Here is a 23637-nt window from a genome sequence, read left to right as displayed (position 1 = left end):
ATATATATATATATATATATATATATATATATATATATAGATATAGATATAGATATATATATATATATATATATATATATGTATATATATATATATATATATATATATATATATATATATATATATATATATATATATATATACACATACATATATACATATATACATATATATATATATATATATATATATATATATATATATATATATATATATATATATATATATATATATATATATATATATATATATATATATATATATATATAGTATTAAAAGGCATCGTTCAGTTGTGACTTCAAAGTTTAGCACTGAGGGAGACATTTAAAATGCTAATAATTTGTAGTGCGTGCAGTGATGTTGTCTGCAGCTTTGTTTGCACAAGTTGCCATGCTGTTGGATGGTAGGGCTGAGGTGATGAAGGTGTGACTAGTGCACGATACATAAAAGGTAGAGAATGTACTCCCTTTAGAGTGAATTAAGGCTGTGCTGACAAAATATGGGATTTTTTGAGTAGCTATGTATTAATTTTGAAATAATTTTTTGTATTATTTTGTCATTTTAAGTGTCAAATGAAAGAAGAAGCATTGTAAAATAAACTCGCCACCTCTTTTACACACAGAAAATCTGCTGAGTCTGCCCACCACTGTCCTTGACTCTTTGACCAGACTACTCTACAAATGGCAGTGGTGGCTCCAGACAAGTAGGAGACAGCAATGCAGGAATCAGTAAGACTATAAAGAAGAAGCCGTTGACAATGGAGAGTACAAGGGAGCAGGTTCCAGAGAATGTACAACCACCAGGGGCAGCTGGTGAGCAACCTGCTGAGCCACATGACCTAACTGAGCTTTCAAACCGGTTAACAGGCCAGCATTTACTGTCAGTGGGAGTAATGAGTAAACGTCCTTACCAAGTGGCATAAGCCCAGGATCTTCACGTCCTTCAGGATCTCACATCAAATAAAAGGATTCCTGTGTTCCATGTGAGGCGAAGGTGGCAGTTTCCAGGTCCAGACACAGTGAGCACCAGTCAGAGCCAGTTCTAGATTGGAACGAGTTACTGTTTGCAGGCAGTGAAGTTCCTGAGATTGAGGGGTCCAGACAGTTTTGTGCGAAGAGCAAAGTATGAAGAGACAGAATAAAGTGAGGGGAACAAGGACTGTTGTGTCATTTACAGAACTAGACGGTGTTGAGCTCATGGTTATACCTAGTGATATAGTCCAGCTTCAAAGGCAGAATCCATCTCTAGTACTAGTAATTAGTAATTTAGTTAATTTAATTAGTAATCTAGTAATCCCCCCCCCCCCCTAAATTTTGTATATAAAGTTTATATATAAACTGTTTTTATATTAAAAAGTGAATGTGCAGACCTGTGTTATTTTATCCGATTCCATTTTGTTGTTCTTCACAGTAAACATCAGGGGTGTCAATCTCATTTTAGTCCAGGGGTCACGTTCAGCCAAATTTGATCTCAAGGGGGCCGGACCAATAAAATCAGAGCACAAAAACCTATAAATCACCACAATTCCAACTTTTCCCCTTTGTTTTTGTGCAAAAAAAGTACGGTCTGAAAATGTTCGCATTTAATTAATTATCTTTTTACAAGACATTATGAATAACCTGCAATTTCTGAAGAAAAACAAGTTCAATTCCAACAGTATTATGCCTCAGTTGAGCATTTACACATGTGCATTGCACCTGAGATCATAGTTTATCTACAAAAGCAAATAATATTCAGTCACAGGTATCTGGAACTGAACAATCTAGTATTTTACTTTATGATCAAAACAACTTCAAGGTCAAGGTCTAGAAATCATTTTGAATTTACAGTTTTACAAATTTACAATTTACAGTTAATGTCTTCTCTGTAACTTTTAACCTTGAAAAGTCCTGCGTTCCCACATGGACCATCTGGCGGGCCGGTTTTGGCCCGTGGGCCGCATGTTTGACGCCCCTGGAAAATAATCGCAGTAGATGAGCCGAATTGGTGACGTCATTACGTACGCTGGTGTTGCAGTTGCACATGAACGATGCGTTCTCCTGTTCTCGGGAGTCCGTACTACCGAGTGCGAATGGCCAGCGCAGTCTGTGCGCCGCGGAAAACAGGCCGACGTTAAAACAATAGTTCAGCTAATTAATTCCGCTTATACCAGGTTTGTCTTGTGAATTTGTTTAAGGAATGTCTCAAACCTGCATCATCAACACAGTTGTGGGTTCGCATATTGGTCGATAGAAGCAGTTGTTTCCTGCTGTAGTTGGAGAGCAGTCAAACCCTCAGCTGACTCATCTGTCTCCAGACTAGCTGGAAGACTTAGAGGCCATCATGCCTTTATAGCTCTTCAGCACCAAGCCAGGCTGCACAAACCTAATTCAACATTTGATACATCAGGGCCATCAGGGACATCACCTCCAGAGTTCCTGCTAAATGAATGCCTGCATGAAGCAGGAGGTGGAGGACATGCTTGCCATGAGTATCACTGAGCCATCTGGAAGTAAATGATGTTGTCTAGTATTGCTGATCATCAAGTAAGATGTCACAAGACAGAGATTTTATGTTAATTTCTCTAAACTAAATGCTGTCTCTGCTTTTGATGTCTACCCTGTGCTAAGAGTAGAGGATATGACTGAGTGCTTGGGAAAAGCCAAATATCTGACAGCACTTGATATTAGTAAAGGGTATGGGCAGGTGCCGTTGACTGAGTTTTCTAAAGACTTTAACAGTATTGATGCACAGTGTGGCCTGAAGTGATTAACACTTCATATTGAAGTTAAAAATCAGTGATACTAATTTAATGCTTTCTTTTGTCCAGTTTGGTAAATATCTGTTCAATGTGAACATGCTCTATTTTCTGTGTAAAAGATAATGTTGTGTATTAACACAAGATTATACTAAATGTTTTTATTTGAATGTCTGTGTTTTATGAGGTATTTTATATCATTTTAAACATGTTTTCATTAGTTTTGTAAAGACTCAGTGTTCAGAAATAATCATGTAAATTTCAGATAGAAGAACCTCTGGAGCTAATGAAGCATCAGTTAAAAACTGCACCACATTTTCCATTATTATAAGTTAGCCAATATAAAATCTTTTTGTAAAAAAATTAACTTATCATCATACTGTAAGCTACTGTTCATTCATTTGCCTTGGCTCACAATATTCCATAGTCGTCACAGTGTACTTTTTGGTCTTCAACACTACAAATAAAGAACTATGCCTATATACTATTAAATTAAGTAACTTTTTCCATCATATGAAATAAAAACATACAACAAAGTATGCACATAATTTGCTTATATAATTATAATTTCTTATAAAATTTATTTTAGTGGGCACTAGATGGCGACATAACACAATCTATTTCCCTAACTTGAACTGTAGTGACCTAAAGGGTCAACAGATGGCACTTAAACACGGTAGCAGAGTTTGGTAATTTAATTCTAGATCTTACACAGAAATTTAAAGTTGTGCTTTTTCTTGGTGTTCTTAAACACTTCCAGCTGGGCAGTTGTTCTTTCTTCATGTTAAAAAATAGGACTGGTCCTCAATCACAAGATCATCCTTAATCAAAACTAATCCCAATTCCAGGACAAGGTTTCAGATAATCTATTTTCTGGGAAACAGTATTCAATACTGTCTGTTAAATCCTGATCCAATCAACAGCTATGACATCATGTTTTGTTAGTGCACCTTTTAAACACATTCATTACACTAAAAAGTCTGATTTAATTCCTCTGTTTCAGGATGGCAGTACAGAAACAATATCTCAAATCTTTTTAAAACTTGCCTTTAAACCACATGAATCTGGAAGCTCATGTTTCTTTTACTCTGGAAAGAACTTACATTTTAATTAATGTTTGCACATTTGTTTGGCAATGCCTGACTACCTTAAAATATCCAAATCTCCAATCTGAAATTTACTCCTGAAAGTGGGCAAATGTACAAGTTATTTTTTAATAATTACATATCACACTGTTTACTATCCCACTATATATTTTGCCAGAAATTGGTTTCACATAGGCATATCTCATTGACAAATGTGTAGCTTTTCACACTACAAAAGACATAAAGGTGACAAATTATCTAAGAAGTGCACAAAATAGAAGAGAAGTTTGAATAGACTGAAGTAAACATAAAGATTTGTATCTAGTAATTAAATAGTTTTCCCAAACTTTAGGCTATAAAATTGTACAGAATTTAGTCATTGACCATGAAGTAATACTTGCTGAATTATCTGTCCAACAAAAAATAAAGCATTATAAATTTAAATATGTGCAAAGAGCATCACTCCTCTTCAGTATCATCTCAGATTTACTCACATCATGTCTTATCAACTGTATGATGAGAAACTTTCTACCAGAAATGACAGGTTTATTAAAACTTTCTGTCTGTTTTGTTTTGCACAGCACTGGAGTTAAAACAGATGAGAGAGGAGGCACAATAGGATGGTAAGCCAGAGATTCACACCTGAACCCAGCTGTTTGTCTGGAAGTTCACTCCTTCCTTGTTGTTACTCTGTTCAACTGTCTTGTGTCTCTATTCTGATTCTGTTGTGATATAGGTGTTTGTATTTGAGATTAAATAGCAAACAGCCACACTATACAGCCTTCTAACAAAATTTCGAATGCTCAGTGACATATGCTACAAAAGAGATTACTCATATAGGATTAGGAAGCATGCTAATCTTAATCTCATTTTTTGTTCGTGATCATCTGTGTTGATTTTATCTTTGCCAGCATTCATCATTTCCTGTCCTGTCTGTTTGAGAGGTGCACAGTTGCTCTCTACAGCAAATCACGTAATACATCAAAAATACATTTTACATCCACAAAACACTGGTCACAGCACTGGTGACATTTTCTTTTTATGGTTTTGCTTCTCTTTCTCTCCACTAAGGCAACCCTCTGGAAGAGAAAGTACACCTCCATTGACATGGAAATCACTCACCTAGTCTTTGCTCCCTTTTTTGAGAGTATAATGAAGTGATCCTACTCACATTCACACATTTTCCATTCCTTTTGCATGGCTGCGTAATTAAGCAGCTGTTGTTTTCCTGACCTGAGATAGTCACCTACTTGGAACTATGTTGCCAATGTGCTTTGTTCTCAACTGTGTCCCTGGTCTTTATTTACAGTGCCGTGAAAAATCTCTCATACTTAAACACTCCAGATCAACAAATTAATATTTACACGTATTTAATACTAAACAGAGATAACCCACAAAACATAAAATGCAATTTTTGAAATGATGATTTTATTTAAGACCTATATTACCCCTGGGAAAAAGTAATTGCCCCCTAAACCTAATAACTGGTTGGGCCACCCGTGGCAGCAACAACTGCAGTTAAATGTGTGTAATCAGTCTTTTACATGGAGGAATTCTGACCCACTCTCCTCTGCAGGATAGTCTTATCTTGGCCACATTAGATGGTTTTTGCCCTTATAAGGCCTTGCAACAGCATCTCAACTGATTGGATTCAAGTCTGGACTTTGACTCGGCCACATCAAAACCTTCATTTAGTTCTTTTTGAGCCACTCAGAGGTGAACTTGTTTCTGTGCTTTCTGTCTTTGCCTTGCTGCATAATCCATTTGCACTTGTGTTTTAGATCATGTTTGGATATTCTCCAGGAGGATTTTCTGATAGAGAGCAGAATTCATGGCTTCATCAGCTGTGACAAATCCAGTCCCATGGAAGCAAAGCAGCCCCAAACCTTCACACTTCTACCACCATGTTTCACTGCTGGTATCATGTTCTTCTTGTGGAATGCAGTATTGGCTTTATACCAGACGCAATGGACCCATGTCTTCAACAAAGTTCCACCTTTGACTTATCAGTCCACAGGATGTTATCCCAAAAGTCTTGGGGCCCATCTAGTTTTTTTTTCTTTTTTTGCAAATGCAGAAATGCAGCATGAGCCTTTATGTTATTTTCGGTCAGTAGTGGTTTACGCTTTGCAGCTCTTCCATGGATGTCATTTGTGCAAAATGTCTTCCTTATTGTGGAATCATGTACATGGACCTTAACTGAGGCCAGTGAGGTCTCAGTTAAGGTCCGTGTGCCGAGATACAGTTGTTTTGATGTTCATCTGGGTTCTTTAGTGATTTCCTAGATTAAATATCAACATGCTCTTTGAGAAATGTTGGTAGACCGGCCACTCAGGGGAAGGTCCACCACTGTTCCATGTTTCTCCATTTGTGGATAATGTCTCTCACTGTAGTTCTCTGGAGTCCAAGAGCCTAAGCAATGGCTTTGTTAATATTTCCAGATTGATAAATGTCAGTGACTTTGTTTTGCATCTGTTCCTGAATTGCATTAGAACGTGGCATTGTGTGCTGCTTTTTGAGACCCATTAGGTACTTGACAGTGCCAGACGGGTTCTATTTAAGTGATGTTTAGATTCAACAAGGCTGGCAGGAATACGTAGGTGTGGCTGGTGAAACTGAACCCAATTACCAAATGAATTGGGTCATTTGGTAGATTGGTAGCTAAGGGGGCAATTACTTTTTCACATAGGGCAAGGCAGGGCTGCACAGCATTTTTCTTTTAATAAATCAAACCCTCATTTTGAAACTGCATTTTATGTTCTCTTGGCTTATCTTTGCCTTATATCAAAATTAACTTGATGATCTGAAACATTAAAGTGTGACAAATATGCCAAAACTGAAGATATCTGTTGGGGGCAAATACTTTTTCACAGCACTGTATATTGCACTCGAAGAAAACAATACGTTTAAAATGAGATTAATAATATGACACTATATTAGCAAAAAAAAAAAAACTACCTTAAAACTACCTTTTTATATGTGAAATAGTTCTCATCTAAAATAATTCATCTCTAATGTGTAGCACATCATGTGAAATGGACAATACTCTGCAAACACAAACATCACATGCAGCAATGTCGTTTATGACAAAGGAAGCAGTTTGTTACCAAAACCATTGTTCAGACACAAACAGAGGTACTCTGTTGTCTTTACTTCATTGTCATGTAATGTGACTGTTAAATATTTATATCTAATAATAATACTCCCCACTACTGCTTGTTTGGTACCAATTTCGGCTGCTTATCCCAAAAATGCAGTCAAAAAAAATTAACAACATGGAAGGAAAATATTGGGTAAAATGTTTTTTTTTCCCCCTGAAAGAAATTACTCAATAATACTGTTTGAAAAGTGGAAAAAGAAAAGCTAGACATACAGTAATAACGAGACACAATGAGATTTTTTGGGGGCATAGGCTTTTAAAAGAAAACAACACATTAGGATGCAAATTAAAAAGCTGGAGATGGAAAAGTCAGCATGCTTGTGCAAAATACTGAGACCATGTTCAATTTAATTTTATGAAAACAGATAATGTGAGTCACAGTGTTGACATAGTAAGGGTGTGGGGAACATGAAAGTCTGTTTGCAGCTGACAAATGTTGTGAGAGAATGTGATGTTGAAGCGATATCAGCATTACTGAACAGGAACCTTAAATGCACAGTGTCTTTCTGTATCCAAACACTGCTGCTTACATCAGTTGTCAAAAGAACTGCTGTTGCTAAGGAAGGCTTGTCGGCCACAATGAGACGAAGTGAACAGACTGAGGCAGAGTCCTGGATGTACAGAGTTGTGCAAACACTTCAACTGCACAAAATACGCATCACCAAGAAAACGTTTAATTTGTTGCAGTCTATTTATGACTAGAGGTTTATGCAAACAGCATAAAAGCAATCTGTGATGCTGGAGTTTGACCGTCAATACGGAATCAGTTTACTGTAGATTTGTGAAACCCTATGACTCAGGGCCGTAGTGAAGGGGAACACTTCCTTGGCAACCATTTCTAGACTGATTGTCATCATGTGACAAGATGATGCAGCCAGAAAAACAGAGGGAGGGAGACAGAGTGTGTGTGTGTGTGTGTGTGTGTGTGTGTGTGTGTGTGTGTGTGTGTGTGTGTGTGTGTGTGTGTGTGTGTGTGAGAGAGAGAGAGCGAGCACTGCTGATGAGTCAGAGGAGGCTGATTCTGACGTAATCCTCCAGCCGCTCCCTCCCTCCACCTCGTCTGCCTTCATGGCTTCTTCTGGATGTTCAAGTCAGATCCCAGCTTCCCAGAAAAAGCAGGAATGTTGTTGGAAACTTGTTTTGTGTAACTAAACCACACTTCTATCTTTATTTACATTTTAAGCCATATCTCCTACAAATTTTTATTGTTGCTTGTCAATATGACAATTAAAAATATACACATTAACATTGTTTGTAGGCATTGCAATACAAGTTTCATTGCACTAATCAGAACTAAATTTAAGATATCTAGAAATCCTTTAAAAGTATAAGTGCCCATTTTAACAGCTTGAGTGGATATCTATTACAAACATAGGAATGCTATCTAGTCAAACTAAACATTCCTCAAATCAACAATGGTGATTTTTCTCATTATTTTAGCTGAACACAGCGTCATTGTGACAAATGACATCACTTCTGTCATTTGTGTGTATTGTATTTTCACTGTTTTAATTTTGAGAGCCAGAATGAACTACCCAGTTTCATATGTCTACAATTCCATTGTTATTAGTCCTAATTTTATTTTCAGATATCCTGAATTAAGGCGTATTTTAGATATGTATTATCTAATTTATCAAGAACATTCTGGTAAAAATGCAGTTTGGGATATCCAACTTTAGTATTATGACTGGATAAAAAATATTTTGGATATCTGCAATAAGAATTATGACGAGTAAGAATGCAACTGCAGAGAAATGTATCCCAGATGTGTGCAGACAAGTAAATAAGGAGCAGCTTTAGCATAAATATGGTCCATAGACTATCCATAATTAGATTATGGATGCTAGTTTTTCTCTGTAAGTTATTCTATTTACAGATCAGTGAATGACCACCAATGTTCGTTTCACCCATATTATTTTTAACCATCTGTTTTAAGAGAACACAGAAATTGCTCAAACAATGATAAGAAATATGAATGTTTGTTTTATTTATTTATTTTCTTTTATAAAAGAATATCGAATATAAAAAATATACATAATAATAAATCAGTCTCATCTATCAAGATATAAATATGTCCGTGATATATATTCATGCATACAGTCCAATCTGTGTTTTTTATTTGTGGATCACTTCCCATAAATACTCAAGCCAACAACACAAACATTTATATGCACCAATATTCTCTAAACAGACCTGGGTCACATGACTGACAGCCCTACGAAATTAACCACCCTGATGTCAGCAGCGCAATGAAAATTACTGACATTCACGATGGCAAATTTAACACTTTAACAATTTATGCAGTTTATGCCACAGTCTACAGATTTCAGTAACATCTGTGAGAATCTCCAGGCTGTTCTGTGTCGGTGAGCAGACAGATGAAATACTATACTGTACCTTGACCTTATGGCTTTGAAGAACTCCATTTTAAATGTATCCCCAAGCATTGAATTTTGTATTAAAACTGATGCTGTTATGCATCTCCACATCCCTTAAAAAACCCCAAAAAAACAACAAGCTGTCATGTGACAACTTCAAGGTAACATTATACAAATAATGCTGACTCAGAGCTCATCAGAAACAGGTTTATCAATGAAACCTATTTATAATTTTCAAGGTGAATAAGATTTATATTTAAGAATAGAAAAAAAGCTTGTTTAAGTGAAATCACTTAGTTAGCTGTCACTCATATAAGTACTCTACATCACATGTTTGATTAAATGCAGAAATTAAGCAAATAAAGACTATTATTTAATGGAACTATAAAGCTTCATTCAAAACCTTGGCATTTGGAGTTACTTATTCCGTGAAATTTAGTTTTCATGGTCTTCATTTAAAAGTTTCTTGAGTGTAAAATTGGTTAATTTGACATTTATGCTGTGACTTTAATTGTCACATTTTTGTACGTTTTGATTGCCTCCTTGATAAATTATTCTTAATTATTTATGAAAAAAACTTTCAGAGTTCAGTCTTTAGGAAATTGCAGGATAAGTTCATTGGAATGGCATAGTTTCATCCACGAAAATAATTCAAAGTAGTTTTTTCTGTAAATGGTCAAACATGAAATAAAATAATTCATGTCTGATAAGCCTATTTGAATCAAAAGCATCCTGCAAAAAAATCCCGATGCTTCTGTTTATCCACTTCTTCCTGCTTAAATGTGGAAACTGCGCTCATGGGTTCCTCTGCAGCCGAATCCCACCTCCTTTTCCAGGGAATACTCAGCATTTATCTTTAAAAAAAGGAAAAAAAAGAAAAACTGCTCTTAGATCAGTGTCTTGTTGGCAGTGCGTCTTCAGGGGATGTACGCATGCGCCGTGCTTCATGTCGCAACACAGACACAGATCGACTGGAATCGTCATCTGGAGAAAACAGACATTTCTGTCACCTCCGACACAAACTGAGACACATAAGCTGTGGATTATTGCGGTCACACACGGATCACAGTTAAGGAAGTTCGGGAAACGGCACAATCAATAATACTGCGATCAGGGTTTTTTTTGTCACGTGGTCAAGCCTGACCAATCGGAGCGATCCAAATCCAGCGGAAAGTATGTCCTTTGTTCGGATATTTGGTCAACTTTATCCTCAAATGTGAGCCTATTTCTGTGTATGTATCACAGGATATGGATATGGAGGTGGTGTTTTCATGAGAAGGGACGCGCTTTGGATACGTTTTGTTGCGTTTTTTGCGGAATGCCACGTGTTCAAGTTTGATGAACGGGCTTATTTCATCACATGACTCCCCTCCCCCACCCGGCGCAGGGAATGGGGGAAGAAGGCGGACATGTTTGAGGGTTGGTTAAAAAGTATCGAGGTGGAAGACAAGAAGATTATTTGAAGAAAGGTTTCGCATTACTTTGATTGGATTTACCATTCGACATTTGTGTTCATTTAAGCTCGAGACTTTGATGTCATGCTTTGAAAATATTTATTTTTGTTTTGGGTAATTTAAATGCCATTTTTTAAAAATAATACAATTTTGTTTAACTTATTTTTTTTTCACAAGGTTAGACTTTAAAAAGTTTAGTAATATTTAATATTGTGAAGATCTAGCGTTACTAACCATGATTTATTTGAGTGACATTGTAGGGAATTTGTAACCTTGGTGTGGGGGATGGGCGCCATTGGTTAGATAATCATTTTGTTCTTGTTGAATTTCGGTCTCGGTTTTTAAAGAGTTTTTGTTAAGGTTGATTAAGTTGGTAATGTTGTTAGCTTGTTTTTTTAAAGATATTTTGGATTGAATCTGTTGTGTAGACACACAAAGGTCAGGTTGGTACTTGTATTTTAAACTAATATTTTATTTTACTACATTTCGCCCTATTCGCTAATATAATTGTGTAATTATTTGGGTTGGACCTTTATTTTTGATCAAATGTCGTCTGAGGTTAGTGAAAAAAACTGCTGTGTCATTAAGTGGATAGTTGGCAGCTCCTGTGGCTCTGCTAGGTGTGGTCTTTTTAAGTGGCTATTGCTGGGTGTTATTGAACGTTAAACAAAATGTGACCTACAGCATCACCGTTTTAAATTTAATTAAATGTAGGCTTTGTGTGCTCTTTAACAACTTTACAGGCAGTGGGCCATGAGGGCCTCGTTTGTCTGGCTTTGTTTTCAAAATGGTTGTCTCTCCCTGCAGCAGATTATGCATAATCATTTCAATGTGGGTTTGTAAGCGAAATATGAGGCGTCTTGAATGTTTTGCTCGCTGTTTTGGCTTGTTTCTTGTTAATAATTCGGTTATAATGGACTGTGTGTCGATGCTTAAAGATGGCGACCGTGCGCCTCTCATGAAAGGCAGAAATGCGGATATTCTGGTAAGCAGGGAGAGCGCGTGGGGAGAGGCTCTTGTCTCTTCTGGGGTCCGCGTGATTGACTGGAAGAACCAATCGGCTTCCTGGTATTTACACTGGAAGCCCGCGTTGCAGCGGTTTAGACCAATCGACGTCGTCGCTTTGCACACGTTGACGTAATGTAATATGATTAGGAGCTGGGCGGCTTCGTTGCCCTCGCTTTTTGTGGAGGATTATATGGCGGAGCCAGTTACAGGCAGCATATCTATAATACAGGAACGGCAGGACCAATAACATTCTGCAGTTTCCTTGACGGACAGAAAGAACATGCGAATAGGTTGGTCCGAAAGACGGGCGGTGGAGTTTCAGTGTCTAGGGGTGTGGCAAGATTGACAGACATCATGAACATTCAATAGAAACTGGAAAGGCGGGGACTTTCCGAGGTAGCCCATCCAATAGGGTGAGAGATTGGTCTATAAAGAGCCGGGTGTAGTCGCATCGTCGCCATTTCAACGAAGCAGAGTAGAAGGACTTTGCTGTGGCGGGGAGCGGAGACATCTGACCCAACAGAGACGGATCCTGGTTTGAGTCTAGCTAAAAACAGAATCCGGATCCATCCTGATGGATATGGCTGTTAACCCGCCCTTTGACAGGTATCTATCGGTAAAATTGACTCTCAGCTTTCCATCCGAGGGGATATTTTAAACAATTGTCATTATTTTTTTCAAAATATCAATGCTGGCAGCTTGTGTTTTGCTGTAATACCATTGGAAGAGCGAAATGGACGCTGAATATGCCAGAGGAAGAAGCTTATCGTGTCGTAACAGGGATTAGAAGCGACTTTTATGTAGTGCAACAATAATATTTTGGTGGTTTAGAACAAGCTGCGACTGTTGATCGCGCTACGCCGGCGCCATCTTCGGAGCGCTTTTGCCTTTGGCCGCTCTCTCCCGCTGCCTGGCAGTTGGTGTTAGCATTGCTAGCATTAGCTTCACAGACCAAAGCCTTGCTCAAGACATGCGTGACAGTAGGTCGTCCACTGTTTGGTACGGGAAACGTCTTCCCTTGTATATGCATCAGCGTATGTTTTGGTTTGATCTGATAAAAGGTACGCTAGAACCATTGGTAGCTTTTAGTCTTACCGGTTCATTTTTTCGGGAGGGCGACACCACCATAGAACAACACAAGCTGAGCAAGATCAGTGTTGTTGTTAATACGTAAACATGGCATAGGACCGCTACCACTTTGGTATTTGTGCTTGTTTCGCCGGTTTGTTTTTGTAGACATGTGACGGTCGGGTTGTTGTCATCACCGGTACAACGACATTGCGTTGTAGCACAACGGCTAGCTCCGCTTCTTTGCTAGTCTTACCATCAATGTGTTCTTTATCAGAGACAAAGGCAGGTATACCAGACACACTCGGGGTTGTCTGTTAAAGTTTAAGAGCAGAGTAGTCATTGTCACTTTTAACTCCTGTTAAAGGTCCGACTGTCCATGTGTGTTGGCGGTCGGTTGCCTGGTTACAATGTGCAGTGTCACTCAACCCAGACAAGGTAGCTGCTTTTATTATGGTAAAAGTTACACACGAGGTTGTATTTATTTTTTTGCCATGGTACTTAATCAGAATCTTTTTCAATCAGAAAATTTTTATTCCTTTAATGGGTCGCTTATATCACATTTTCTCTTCCAATTTTACAGCTAACATTATTTTTGTTTAGTGTTGCTAATATTATGTACATGATTACTTTCCTTTTTTAATAATAAAGTACACTAACTGTCAAATGTGTTTCCAAAAGTTGTATCATTCAAGAAAGCTTGCTTTACCATGAGCAAAACATTGTGTTTTTCAACATTTCTAGCTTGTAACCAGCTCATACTACATCGACACTCTGATAATACACCCCAATTTATTTTTTGTTTTGTATGTTAATGTAGAGTGGGTCATTGCTAAAATATTCCAAGGATATATTGTTGTACACCTACCTAATGATGCAAACATGCAAAAGTAATACTATTTGCATCAGTTGCTTCAAGGTCACACAGACGAGATACACCTAATGTGAGACAAATCTTAACTGTACAATAGGGCATGCTTTTTTTGCACCTAAAATGTGAGCAGGTGGAGATTGTTTACGGTGCATTAATGCAATTGCTGATGGAAGAGAGGACACTTGGATTCGCTTAAACCAGAGTTACCTCTGCTGCAATTCTTTTTCAGTTGTTAAATGCACTAGTTTACAGAGTTCTATGTCTCCAGAAATGGGTACCTGGTTATCTCCAAAGCAGCGGCATCATATCTGACATCACAACATTTATGGCATTCCAGCGATTCTAATTAAGTAATAAATGGAATACCCCACAGTCCAGCATCAAGGGGTTCATTTCACAATTTTTTTTCTAAAATTAGGATTAGGTATTTTGATGGACATGCAGACTGCAAGAAATGTTTGCATTGTTAAGTGACAGGACTCTAAATTGCACAGACTGCATCTTAAGTCCAGTGTCTGTACTTTTATTTGATTACCTGTGGCTGTCACACATGGCTGAATGCAGCTCTTGTGTTGGACAGGGGTAAGGGTATTGTTTGCAGTTTGCACCTGTGGACATGATTAAAGATACATGGAGGCACAATGGTAAGTCAGGTCAACACTGTGTTTAAAGAAAGATCATCATCCTAGGCGTGAAGAGAAGTGTTATTGTTCTCTAGACGGACTCCTTTCATGAAAGACCAGATACCATAAACATTTTTTTTATCTGTGGTATTAAAATGTAGTTGTAACTGAGAGGTTGTCTGTCTGCTGACTCAACTAGTGAAACCACATTTATGTATACAGAGCAGACCTTCATTCTGAAGAGAAAGTGTCTTGTCCTCTGAAAACTAACTACAAGTTGTAACTAACAACACTTTAGTGTTCCTAATGTCACCAGTGTATGTGTACAACACCATAAGCACTGGATGTTTACTTAGAAATTCTGAGGTCAGCAGCATAGCTAATGAATGACTGGCAGTGAATCAGTTTCAGACAATATTGTACGTATCTGGGCATATTAAAGGCATTTATGTTAAAAATAAAAGAATTGTCCAGTCACTACTGTAACATGGCAGCTGAAACTCCACCCACAATCCTTTTATTTTTTTTACATGACAATGGGGTGGAGTGAGTGTGTAATTGGTGAGATGGACAGATGTACAGAGGAGGAAGAGGGAGTCATGCTTGTTCTAGGAGTGGGAGGGCTCATTTGTCAGGAGTATATTTCAAGTCAGACTGTATGCTGAGTAATGTATAGACTGTGACTGACTGTAAATGTCTTATGAAGGGATTTACTCTATACTGTATGCTTATTAGTGTGTAGTATGATAAGCAGGATTAATTAAGTTTGAAGAAATGACTTGTGTGTCAACAAGGGAATGCTATTATGTCAACATAATTCGTATTCATATTAATTCATATGAAAGATTTATGGGGCAGAATATTAATCATAACCGTTTCTGTTAATACTGGGAGACAAATACTACTTGTAATTTAAGGTCCAGTTAGTTGGAACATGCAATACAGGGGGCAAATCTACCCTATTTAAAACAAAAAGTGAGATTCGTCTTTGCTTCACAATAGCATTCCTTGGTAACATACACATTTTTGGATCTCTAGAGCTTCTACTGTTGCAAGTCTCAGCTTCAAGAATTGATGTCATGGTAGTTTAGTCAACAATTTAATGACTTTTGCTGATGTAAGGAACAAACCATGTACAGAATGGGAGAAAAGTAAATATGTTTTAAATGTTGGGGTTTGCATCATTTTAGAGACTCATGTCAAGGTAGTGTATTGATTTTCAAAATTTTTTCACCTGTGTTTTCTACAGCTCCCATGTCGGGGTTGAGATTGGTATGTTGGGAGTCACAATGGACCACGGCTCTGGCGCAGCTGGAAAACGCATCCGAAAACCGTCACTGCTGTATGAGGGCTTTGAGAGTCCTGGGTTGCCACCCCTGACTCAGATGGTTCCTTCGGGACCCCCACAGCCCCCAGTGAAAGACCCCAGCCGGCAGGGGAGGATGACCAACCAACTTCAGTTCCTACAGAAAGTCCTGCTCAAGTCGTTGTGGAGGCACCACTTCGCCTGGCCCTTCCATGAACCTGTAGATGCTGCCAAGCTCAGCCTGCCTGTAAGTGTGAATATCAAGAGATTACGTGGACCTTAAACATTTTTTGTGTAGAGAAATGATTGTTATTTCTGTAAACGACAGTTTTTTTTCCCCACAAACCCTAATGTTGGCTGACTCGATTAGAGAGTAATACAAAAGCTATTTTAGATGGCATTTTCCACATTAAAAATAGTAATTATGGGATGTAGTGCACCATTGTTTCTTGTCCTGAAAGTGTTCCTTTTTCCACAGGACTACCATAAGATCATCAAAAATCCCATGGACATGGGCACTATTAAAAAGAGATTAGAAAACAACTACTACCGCAGTGCCAGTGAGTGCATGCAGGACTTCAACACCATGTTTACCAACTGCTACATTTATAACAAGGTAAGCTTTAGTATGTGAATATGTTTAGGATTTTGTGAGCCTGATATTATCGTAACATGATGACATCCCATGCCAGCTTGAAGCATGTGAATCCTTTTGTGTTTCATTAAATTTCTAATGCAAAAATCTGAAATTGCAGCCATTATTTTGTAAAATGTAATGAAGTACAGATTAAAATTTCCTTTTAGTTACTGTATTGTTGCTTGTAAGAAGTATATTAATTATGTCAACTGATTAGAACTTGATCTGTCAGCTGTTGTAACCTTTTTGTCCATATTTCCTCGTTTGCAGCCAACAGATGACATAGTATTGATGGCTCAGTCGCTGGAGAAGGCGTTCCTGCAGAAAGTGGCTCAGATGCCTCAGGATGAGTTAGAACTGCCCCCTCCCACTCCACGGAGCAAAACAGTAAAACCTGGCAGAAAAGGCAGAAGTAACACAGGTGAGCACTACCTGCAAGCACACAACGTTAAGTCTGCAGTCATCGTATCTACAGTTTATGCAGAATGTTTTTTTATTAAAGTCAAGTTTATACACTGTTATGAGCACACATTGGTTTGTTAAATGTTTATTTTTTCTTCCTTTTTTCTCTCTCTCAGTCTCTGGAGGAATCACAACAGCTCATCAAGTCCCAGCTGTCTCCCAGTCAGTGTACTCTCCTCCCACCCCGGAGACACCAGACTCCATCCTCTCTACTCCTCCACAGACTCTTTTGAGTAAAAGCCTGCCCCTTACACTTCCACCTGAACAGAGCATCCCCACTATTACAGGCCTGCCTCCTACACAGCCCACTGCTAAGGTACTGATCAATATTTATCATTGTGTCATTGAGTTATAATATTGACAAAAGCTTTCCCAGTGGAAACACATCTTTCTGACCTACCCTCCCTTTTCTTCTCTTCATTTACAGAAAAAAGGTGTGAAGCGGAAAGCAGACACAACCACCCCAACCACTGTAGCCATGCCCATCATGAGCACTATGGGTGTCAGTGGCATAAGCCTGGGGATGGGAGGTGGGCACGACTCCCCGCTCACCCTCACGTCTCTGGGGGTGGACCACAGCTCCAGCATGGGGATGAACCCAGGCCTCACCCTGGGCCAGGGCATGGGAATGGGAATGGGGATGGGTATGAGCATGGGGATGGGCCGTGGAGCAATGATTGTGGGTACCAAAGCAACAGCGGCGAGCAGGAGAGGAGTGAGCGGACGACCCATCAAGCCTCCTAAGAAGGATTTACCAGATTCCATTCTGCCACCGCCAGTGCGACGCAGCAAGCTGAGCCCGCAGCTGCGCTACTGCAACGGCGTCCTGAAGGAGCTGCTGTCCAAGAAGCATGCGGCATACGCTTGGCCGTTTTACAAGCCTGTGGATGCCACAACGCTCGGCCTTCATGACTACCACGACATCATTAAGCAGCCCATGGACCTCAGTACTATCAAGGTACTTGTGTTACGGATATATGCACACGTGTCTGCATTTCTTAAAATGGATGAACAAAAGCAGGATGTTAACAGTTTTGTAGTTCTGCTGCAGTGAATTGCAGTTACAGTAGTAATTCTGTGGCACATCATTACTTTATGTCCCCTTAAACTATAGGCTGCACTTTTTACTGAATGATTTAACTTTTTAAAAGATGGAAGTTGGATGGAAAGTGTAGGTAGTTGATCAGTTATGGTCATGTACAAGGATACTTCAAAAAGTTCTCTGCCTCTCCCAGAAACAAGGAGCGTTTTGGGGGAAAAACTGTATATTATAAAGCTGTATATCACTGTCCACAAACACTGAAATGTTTAAAGCAATCAAGAAAAAAGAAGGATTGGAAAACTTAGAAACAATGTGCAGTTGCTGCAGGACAATGAGCCTGTTCACACAGCTCAGGTTTCAGAAACAGCTAAACGAGGTTCTGAACTGTTGCCTCATGGACCTTACTCACCGACCTGCACCGTCTGACTTCTCTCTATTTCCTAAACTAAAGTCTCGCTTCTGTGATGGCCATTTTTAGAGTGATGATGATGAAATCATCTGTGCTGCTGAGTGTCTGGAAGCTCAAGATGTGCCCTTCCTCCATGAAGGGACAACAAAGCTCAAACATTGTTGGATCAAGTGCTCGGCATTATTGTCTAACATGAATAATCTTTCTCCTGTGACATTTTGTGGGAGGCAGAGAACTTTTTGCGGTAACCCCCTACATCCTATGCAGCCCTCATTTAATTTCTTTCACATTCATTTCTGTGATTGAAAACAATGTTTCACCCTAAGATGTGACCAAATTTGAATGTACCGTTTCCTTAAAAGGTCACTTACAGCTCATAGTGAGGCTGATGCCTTTCTTTAACTTTTAGGTTTAGTATTTGTTTAAAATGTGTTGTTCTGTTATTTTCTTTAGCGGAAGATGGACAGCAGAGAGTATCGTGACTCCCAGCAGTTCTCCGCTGATGTTAGACTGATGTTCTCCAACTGCTATAAGTACAACCCTCCAGATCATGATGTGGTGGCCATGGCCAGAAAACTCCAGGTATTGCATTTGTTTAAGTGATCTGATTTATTATTATTGTAGTTTCTGAATAATCACAATTACATTCTATAATTCTCAGTCCCTCTCACCCTAACCCTTAAATCATTACTGCTTGACTCACGTACTGTTTTCTCCTTCTAGGATGTGTTTGAGTTCTGCTTTGCTAAGATGCCAGACGAGCCTCCAGCACCACCTAGCTCCTCATCTTCCTCCTCCTCCTCTTCGTCCTCATCTGAGAGCGAGCTGAGCAGTGAAAGCGAGGAGAGCGAGAGCAGCCCCAGCTCCGACTCTGAGGAGGAGAGGGCAAACCGTCTGGCAGAGCTGCAGGAACAGGTTCGCATTAACACACATCAGAGCAGGAATCAAGGAAGACGTTCACTTCCAAGCTGATGCTGGCACTAATCCTAATATAATGTGCTAATTTTGCTGTGGCTTTTCTGTTTTTCTGTCTCCCTTCAGCTAAAAGCTGTACACGAGCAGCTCACGGCGCTCTCCCAGGGCCCCATTGTCAAACCCAAGAAAAAGAAAGAGAAGAAGGACAAGAAAAAGAAGAAAAAAGTAGAAAAAGAGAAACATCGGAAGGTGGAGGAGGAACCACCGCCTATTAAGCCGCCCAAGACCCCCAAAATCACCAAGACTCCAAAACCTAAGAGCAACCGAGGTGTGAGCTGTCCAGTAATGCCAATAAAGAAAGCACCGAGCAAGAAGAACAACAAGAACAAGTGAGTAGTGACACCTACTGGATGGTGTAGGAACTGAAAGTGTGTTGTTCATGCTGCATGAGCTGGAAGATGTTGAAAAGTTTGGATGTTACTGTAATTTAAAATGAGTATCTGTGAGATTCCATTACAGACTTTCATGACCATGATCCTGTTTTGCTGCCACTTCATGAGTCGACCTTCCCTCAGTCATCTGCTAACAGTTTCTCCTGTGTTTCACCAGATCCAAAAAGGGCGGCATGACGTTTAACGTGCCTCAGCCGGTCCACGAGCCCATAGTGAGTCATTTTGACTCCGATGAAGAGGAGGAGACGGCACCCATGTCGTATGATGAGAAGCGTCAGCTCAGCCTGGACATCAACAAGCTGCCTGGTGAGAAGCTGGGCCGCGTCGTTTACATCATCCAGTCCCGGGAACCGTCGCTGCGAGACACCAACCCCGAGGAGATCGAGATAGACTTTGAGACGCTGAAGCCGTCGACGCTGAGGGAGCTGGAGAGATACGTCATGACGTGTCTGAGGAAGAAACCTCGAAAGCCATATGGTTAGTATTTGTTGGATTTTGTTTTTAGTGCTCCATGATCAGGCAATCTTGTGCTGACTTTTTTATTTAAATGTTCATGTTATTGCTAATGTCTCATGAGTCTTTAATTAGTCAGAAACAGACTTTATGCTGAGTCTTTATGAGGCCTTCTAACTACACAGAGCACCTGAGCTCAGCAGCCTCGACATGTTCACATGTATCACACTGTACCCCACTGAGTGATAATAGGACTTGTCTGTGTTTCTGCAGCAAATAAAAAGAACAGTGCTGGCAAGTCCCGGGAAGAACTTGCTCTGGAGAAACAAATGGAGCTGGAGAGAAGGCTGATGGATGTCAGTGGTCAACTCAACTCTGGAAAGAAGCCTCCGAAGACCAAACGTAAGTCCTGCATTCTGCTTTACAGTGTTATTTAACAGTAATGCTAATTTAAAGTGTGTGGATGTTGGGGAATACGATGGACTATCAAGATGTGATTTGTTCACACGTAAAACTAACATTTTGACAGAAACATATCCAAATTTATTATTTATTATCATGCAGTGAACTGCTGAAAACAATATTTAGTGCGTAAATAGTTTTTGTTTACCTCAGGTACATTATATGAATCAAAAGCCGGTTGTGCAGCACATGTTGACGTTGTCGTTTGCTTTTCCAGCAGAGAAACCTGCAACTGAAGCCCACACCCAGCCGTCACGCCTCAGCGCCAGTAGCTCCTCATCGGACTCCTCTTCATCCTCCTCATCGTCCTCATCCTCAGACACAAGCGACTCAGACTCCGGCTGAGCGTTGGACCGTTTCCTTACTAAGGGGTCATGTGAGGAACCCTGGGAGTTTCTGTTCCCACCGAGTGGACTGAACTGTAGTAGAGCTGCTGACGACGGAGCCGCAGGGCGGATCAGACCAGACCAGCACAAACTGGCCGACTCAACTTGTCAAACCGAGAAAGAGAGAGATGGGGCTTTCCCTGCGCTCAGCTCATTCATCCAGACCTGCACACAGAAACCCTGAGGATGGATGTGAACGGAGGAATAGAGGAGACTCAGTGTGAAGTCCTGCTGTTCTCTGGAGAACCGGCCTCGCTGGGTGGAGTGAGGGACGCTCCATCTCCTGTACATGCAGGAGAAGATCATACGTTGGAGGGATAAGGGTGCTAGAGCCAGAATCTGTCTCACTTCTGGAGATAATTTCCCTTCTTAGCGTGCTCCCTGTCTTTATGCTGTATAGATAAGGTGTACAGTTATATAAATATCTATTTTCTTTTATAAAGAAGCATTTTATGGAGCTAATTTATTCCCTCATTGTGGGAACGATCGAACTGGTGTGGGCGGAGATGTGTTTTAGTTTTTGTTTAGTTTTTTTCTGGAGTGATGAAGAGGGGAAATGTGTTTCTGTGTGTCTGTGCGTGTGTGTGTGTTTGTATGAATGTGTCACGTATGTGTTTGCATGCACATGCGCGAGTGTGAGATCCGGCACCACAAGTGCAGCCTTGTGAAGTTCCTCATTGTTTTGACGCAGGCGTTGAAAATCTGTCTGCACACAGAAGCACCTTGGTTCAGTAGAATACAGAATGCATGCAATACAGAGGAGCTGACAGACATCTGCATACTCATGTACGACTTCCCTGCATCCCTGTGTCCTCATGTACCCTCACACAGGGTCGGCCACTGTACAGAAATGTGACGTAGTTGCAGTTTGTACGTAAATATTTCTGTTGTCGGCTGTCTTTTTCATCCATTTCTCTGTAAACATGTTGCTTTTTTTTCTTCTTGTGACCAATCTGCTAATAAATTGTGAGGACGCGTCTCGTCCACTCACCCGTGCCCAAATAACATCCTGGTTTTTGGATTTCTTTTACTGTTTAACTTCAGTCTCAAAACATTTGACTCCACGTTACAAAGAAAAGGTTTTGCTGTTTCTTATGTTCAGTATTTGATTCAAGTAGGAAACATTTTGGGTTAAATCCTCCACTTCTGGTGTCACAAAAGCAACACTGCTTTGTCTTTAAAACTATTTGGCCTTTGAGATCTGTGGCAGCTCAAAGTTTGATCTTGTGTATTAGCTGGGTTTTGTTTACTTATTTGTGTGATTAGAAACTTTAGTAACACCAGGATGGGAAATTCTTACCGGCTGCTGTTGGTGAGATTTTCTCTAAACAGTTTGTTTTTAAAGAAAGTCAGTGAAAACATGGAAGTGGCTTATTGAGTTTTGGGATCCAGTGAACAGAAGATGGTTTAATGTTGTGAGTATTAATGATGCACTGTTTGTTTTGGTGGTACTACTAAACAATTTTGTGATTTTTAGGTGAGCTGTGTTTCTTTTTGGTTTTTCTAAAATCGCCTGTGACTTGAGATTGGACTGTTGTTTGTCTGCAACTGATTATTTATTCAGGAGGAATCTGAAAGGAGACACTTTTCTCGTAATCCTGAAAGGTTTTAAGTGGAAGTTTATGAATTATGCACAGATTAACTGTCAGGATTGTAGAAGTGTACATATTTTACAGTCTCGATCTTTGAGCATGTTTTTGTTTTTTCTTCAGTAACTTAGATTTTTTTTTTGTCCTGCAAAGATTTTTTAAGACAAAATCCTCCAGTTGTCGGTTTTACTCTTCTGAAGTTTGTCAGGAATCTAAATGCCTCTGTACTCCATCATTTCATCTGAACATCTGTACATAAATAAACAGACACATGTTCATCTTTTCACTGACTGTGGGAATATTTCATTTACAGATTATTTTAGGAACATATACTAGGAATGCTTGAAAACAGAGACATCTACTGTTAGAAAGATGAATTAAAGTGTGAAGTTTACTCATCCAACAGGGAAATATTGGGAGAAGCAACCCAGGTATCTTTTTGATTCCAGCTTTCTTATTCTGGAAATACTGAAATAAAAACTTAAAAAGACAGAAATGGATGACAGTGAGTCTCTGGCTTTAAAAAAAAAAAATCTGGTAATCAGATAAATATAAAAGCTGATGATCTGTTTTCAGTCAGGTGATAATTTCGGTTGTTTTAAATATTAATTATTATCAATATTAGTCATATTGCAAAACTTAGGCATTATCTACTGTGACAATGAAAAAAATGGTAAAATATTCTTTTAATTTCCTCAAATCAGTTGTAAGGAAACATGAACTTCATGTCATTTGTTTTTATTTTTTATGACTCGTTTCATTTTTCTCTGAGAGACTGATGATTGTTTCAGCTTTTTATCTCATTTATTCTAACATTTTCAAATCTACAGGAGAGAACAAATTGCCAAAATTCTCCATTTATGTCCCTGCTGAGCTGCAGCTGAGTTTATACCTGATTCTGTCTAATTAGTGCAAAAAACCAACTCCAGCTGTTGGATTTATGAGACATCGATTAGAGAAAGGACAATGCAGATCCAACTTTAGAAAACAAGATCAGAATATGTAACACAACTGCTCCTATAACATCTGTTTGGTCATTTAATGTTGACTTTAGTATGTTTTTTTTAACTTAAAGGTTAGATATCGTAAAGTAAGAACTTCTAAAATACAGGGTGTCCCAAAAAATTTGACATCATT

At 39.2% G+C, this 23637-nt stretch overlaps 1 protein-coding gene across 4 annotated transcripts; it reads left to right on the top strand.

Moving 5' to 3' along the window:
* Positions 1 to 10287: 10287 nt before the first annotated feature.
* Positions 10288 to 22783, top strand: brd2a (bromodomain containing 2a). 4 transcript variants are annotated; one of them, XM_055017856.1, is made up of 12 exons: positions 10288 to 10533; positions 15637 to 15940; positions 16172 to 16309; positions 16601 to 16751; positions 16909 to 17108; positions 17220 to 17750; positions 18697 to 18825; positions 18967 to 19158; positions 19285 to 19547; positions 19768 to 20087; positions 20337 to 20465; positions 20743 to 22783. In XM_055017856.1, exons 2-12 carry the CDS (start codon positions 15662 to 15664, stop codon positions 20868 to 20870), a joined length of 2460 nt encoding a protein of 819 aa, XP_054873831.1. In that variant the 5' UTR covers positions 10288 to 10533; positions 15637 to 15661; the 3' UTR covers positions 20871 to 22783. The 4 variants fall into 4 exon arrangements, with proteins under 4 accessions (XP_054873831.1, XP_054873830.1, XP_054873832.1 ...); XM_055017855.1 differs by lacking the exon at positions 10288 to 10533 and adding an exon at positions 10540 to 10829; XM_055017857.1 differs by lacking the exon at positions 10288 to 10533 and adding an exon at positions 10836 to 12451 and having other exon boundaries at positions 15630 to 15940.
* The last annotated feature ends 854 nt before the right edge of the window (positions 22784 to 23637 follow it).

The sequence above is a fragment of the Amphiprion ocellaris genome, chromosome 15, assembly GCF_022539595.1.
Source record: "Amphiprion ocellaris isolate individual 3 ecotype Okinawa chromosome 15, ASM2253959v1, whole genome shotgun sequence".
In the NCBI taxonomy this organism is placed as follows: Eukaryota; Metazoa; Chordata; class Actinopteri; family Pomacentridae; genus Amphiprion; species Amphiprion ocellaris.
This window is presented reverse-complemented; position numbering and strand designations above follow the sequence as displayed.

Excerpts from the sequence above, each read along its gene's own strand:
- brd2a (XM_055017857.1), top strand. The coding sequence starts at position 12,397 with ATGGATATGGCTGTTAACCCGCCCTTTGACAGGTATCTATCGGTAAAA. Across the intron at positions 17,751-18,696 it reads TGGACCTCAGTACTATCAAG|CGGAAGATGGACAGCAGAGA; the intron begins GTACTTGTGTTA and ends TATTTTCTTTAG. Across the intron at positions 20,088-20,336 it reads GAAACCTCGAAAGCCATATG|CAAATAAAAAGAACAGTGCT; the intron begins GTTAGTATTTGT and ends GTGTTTCTGCAG.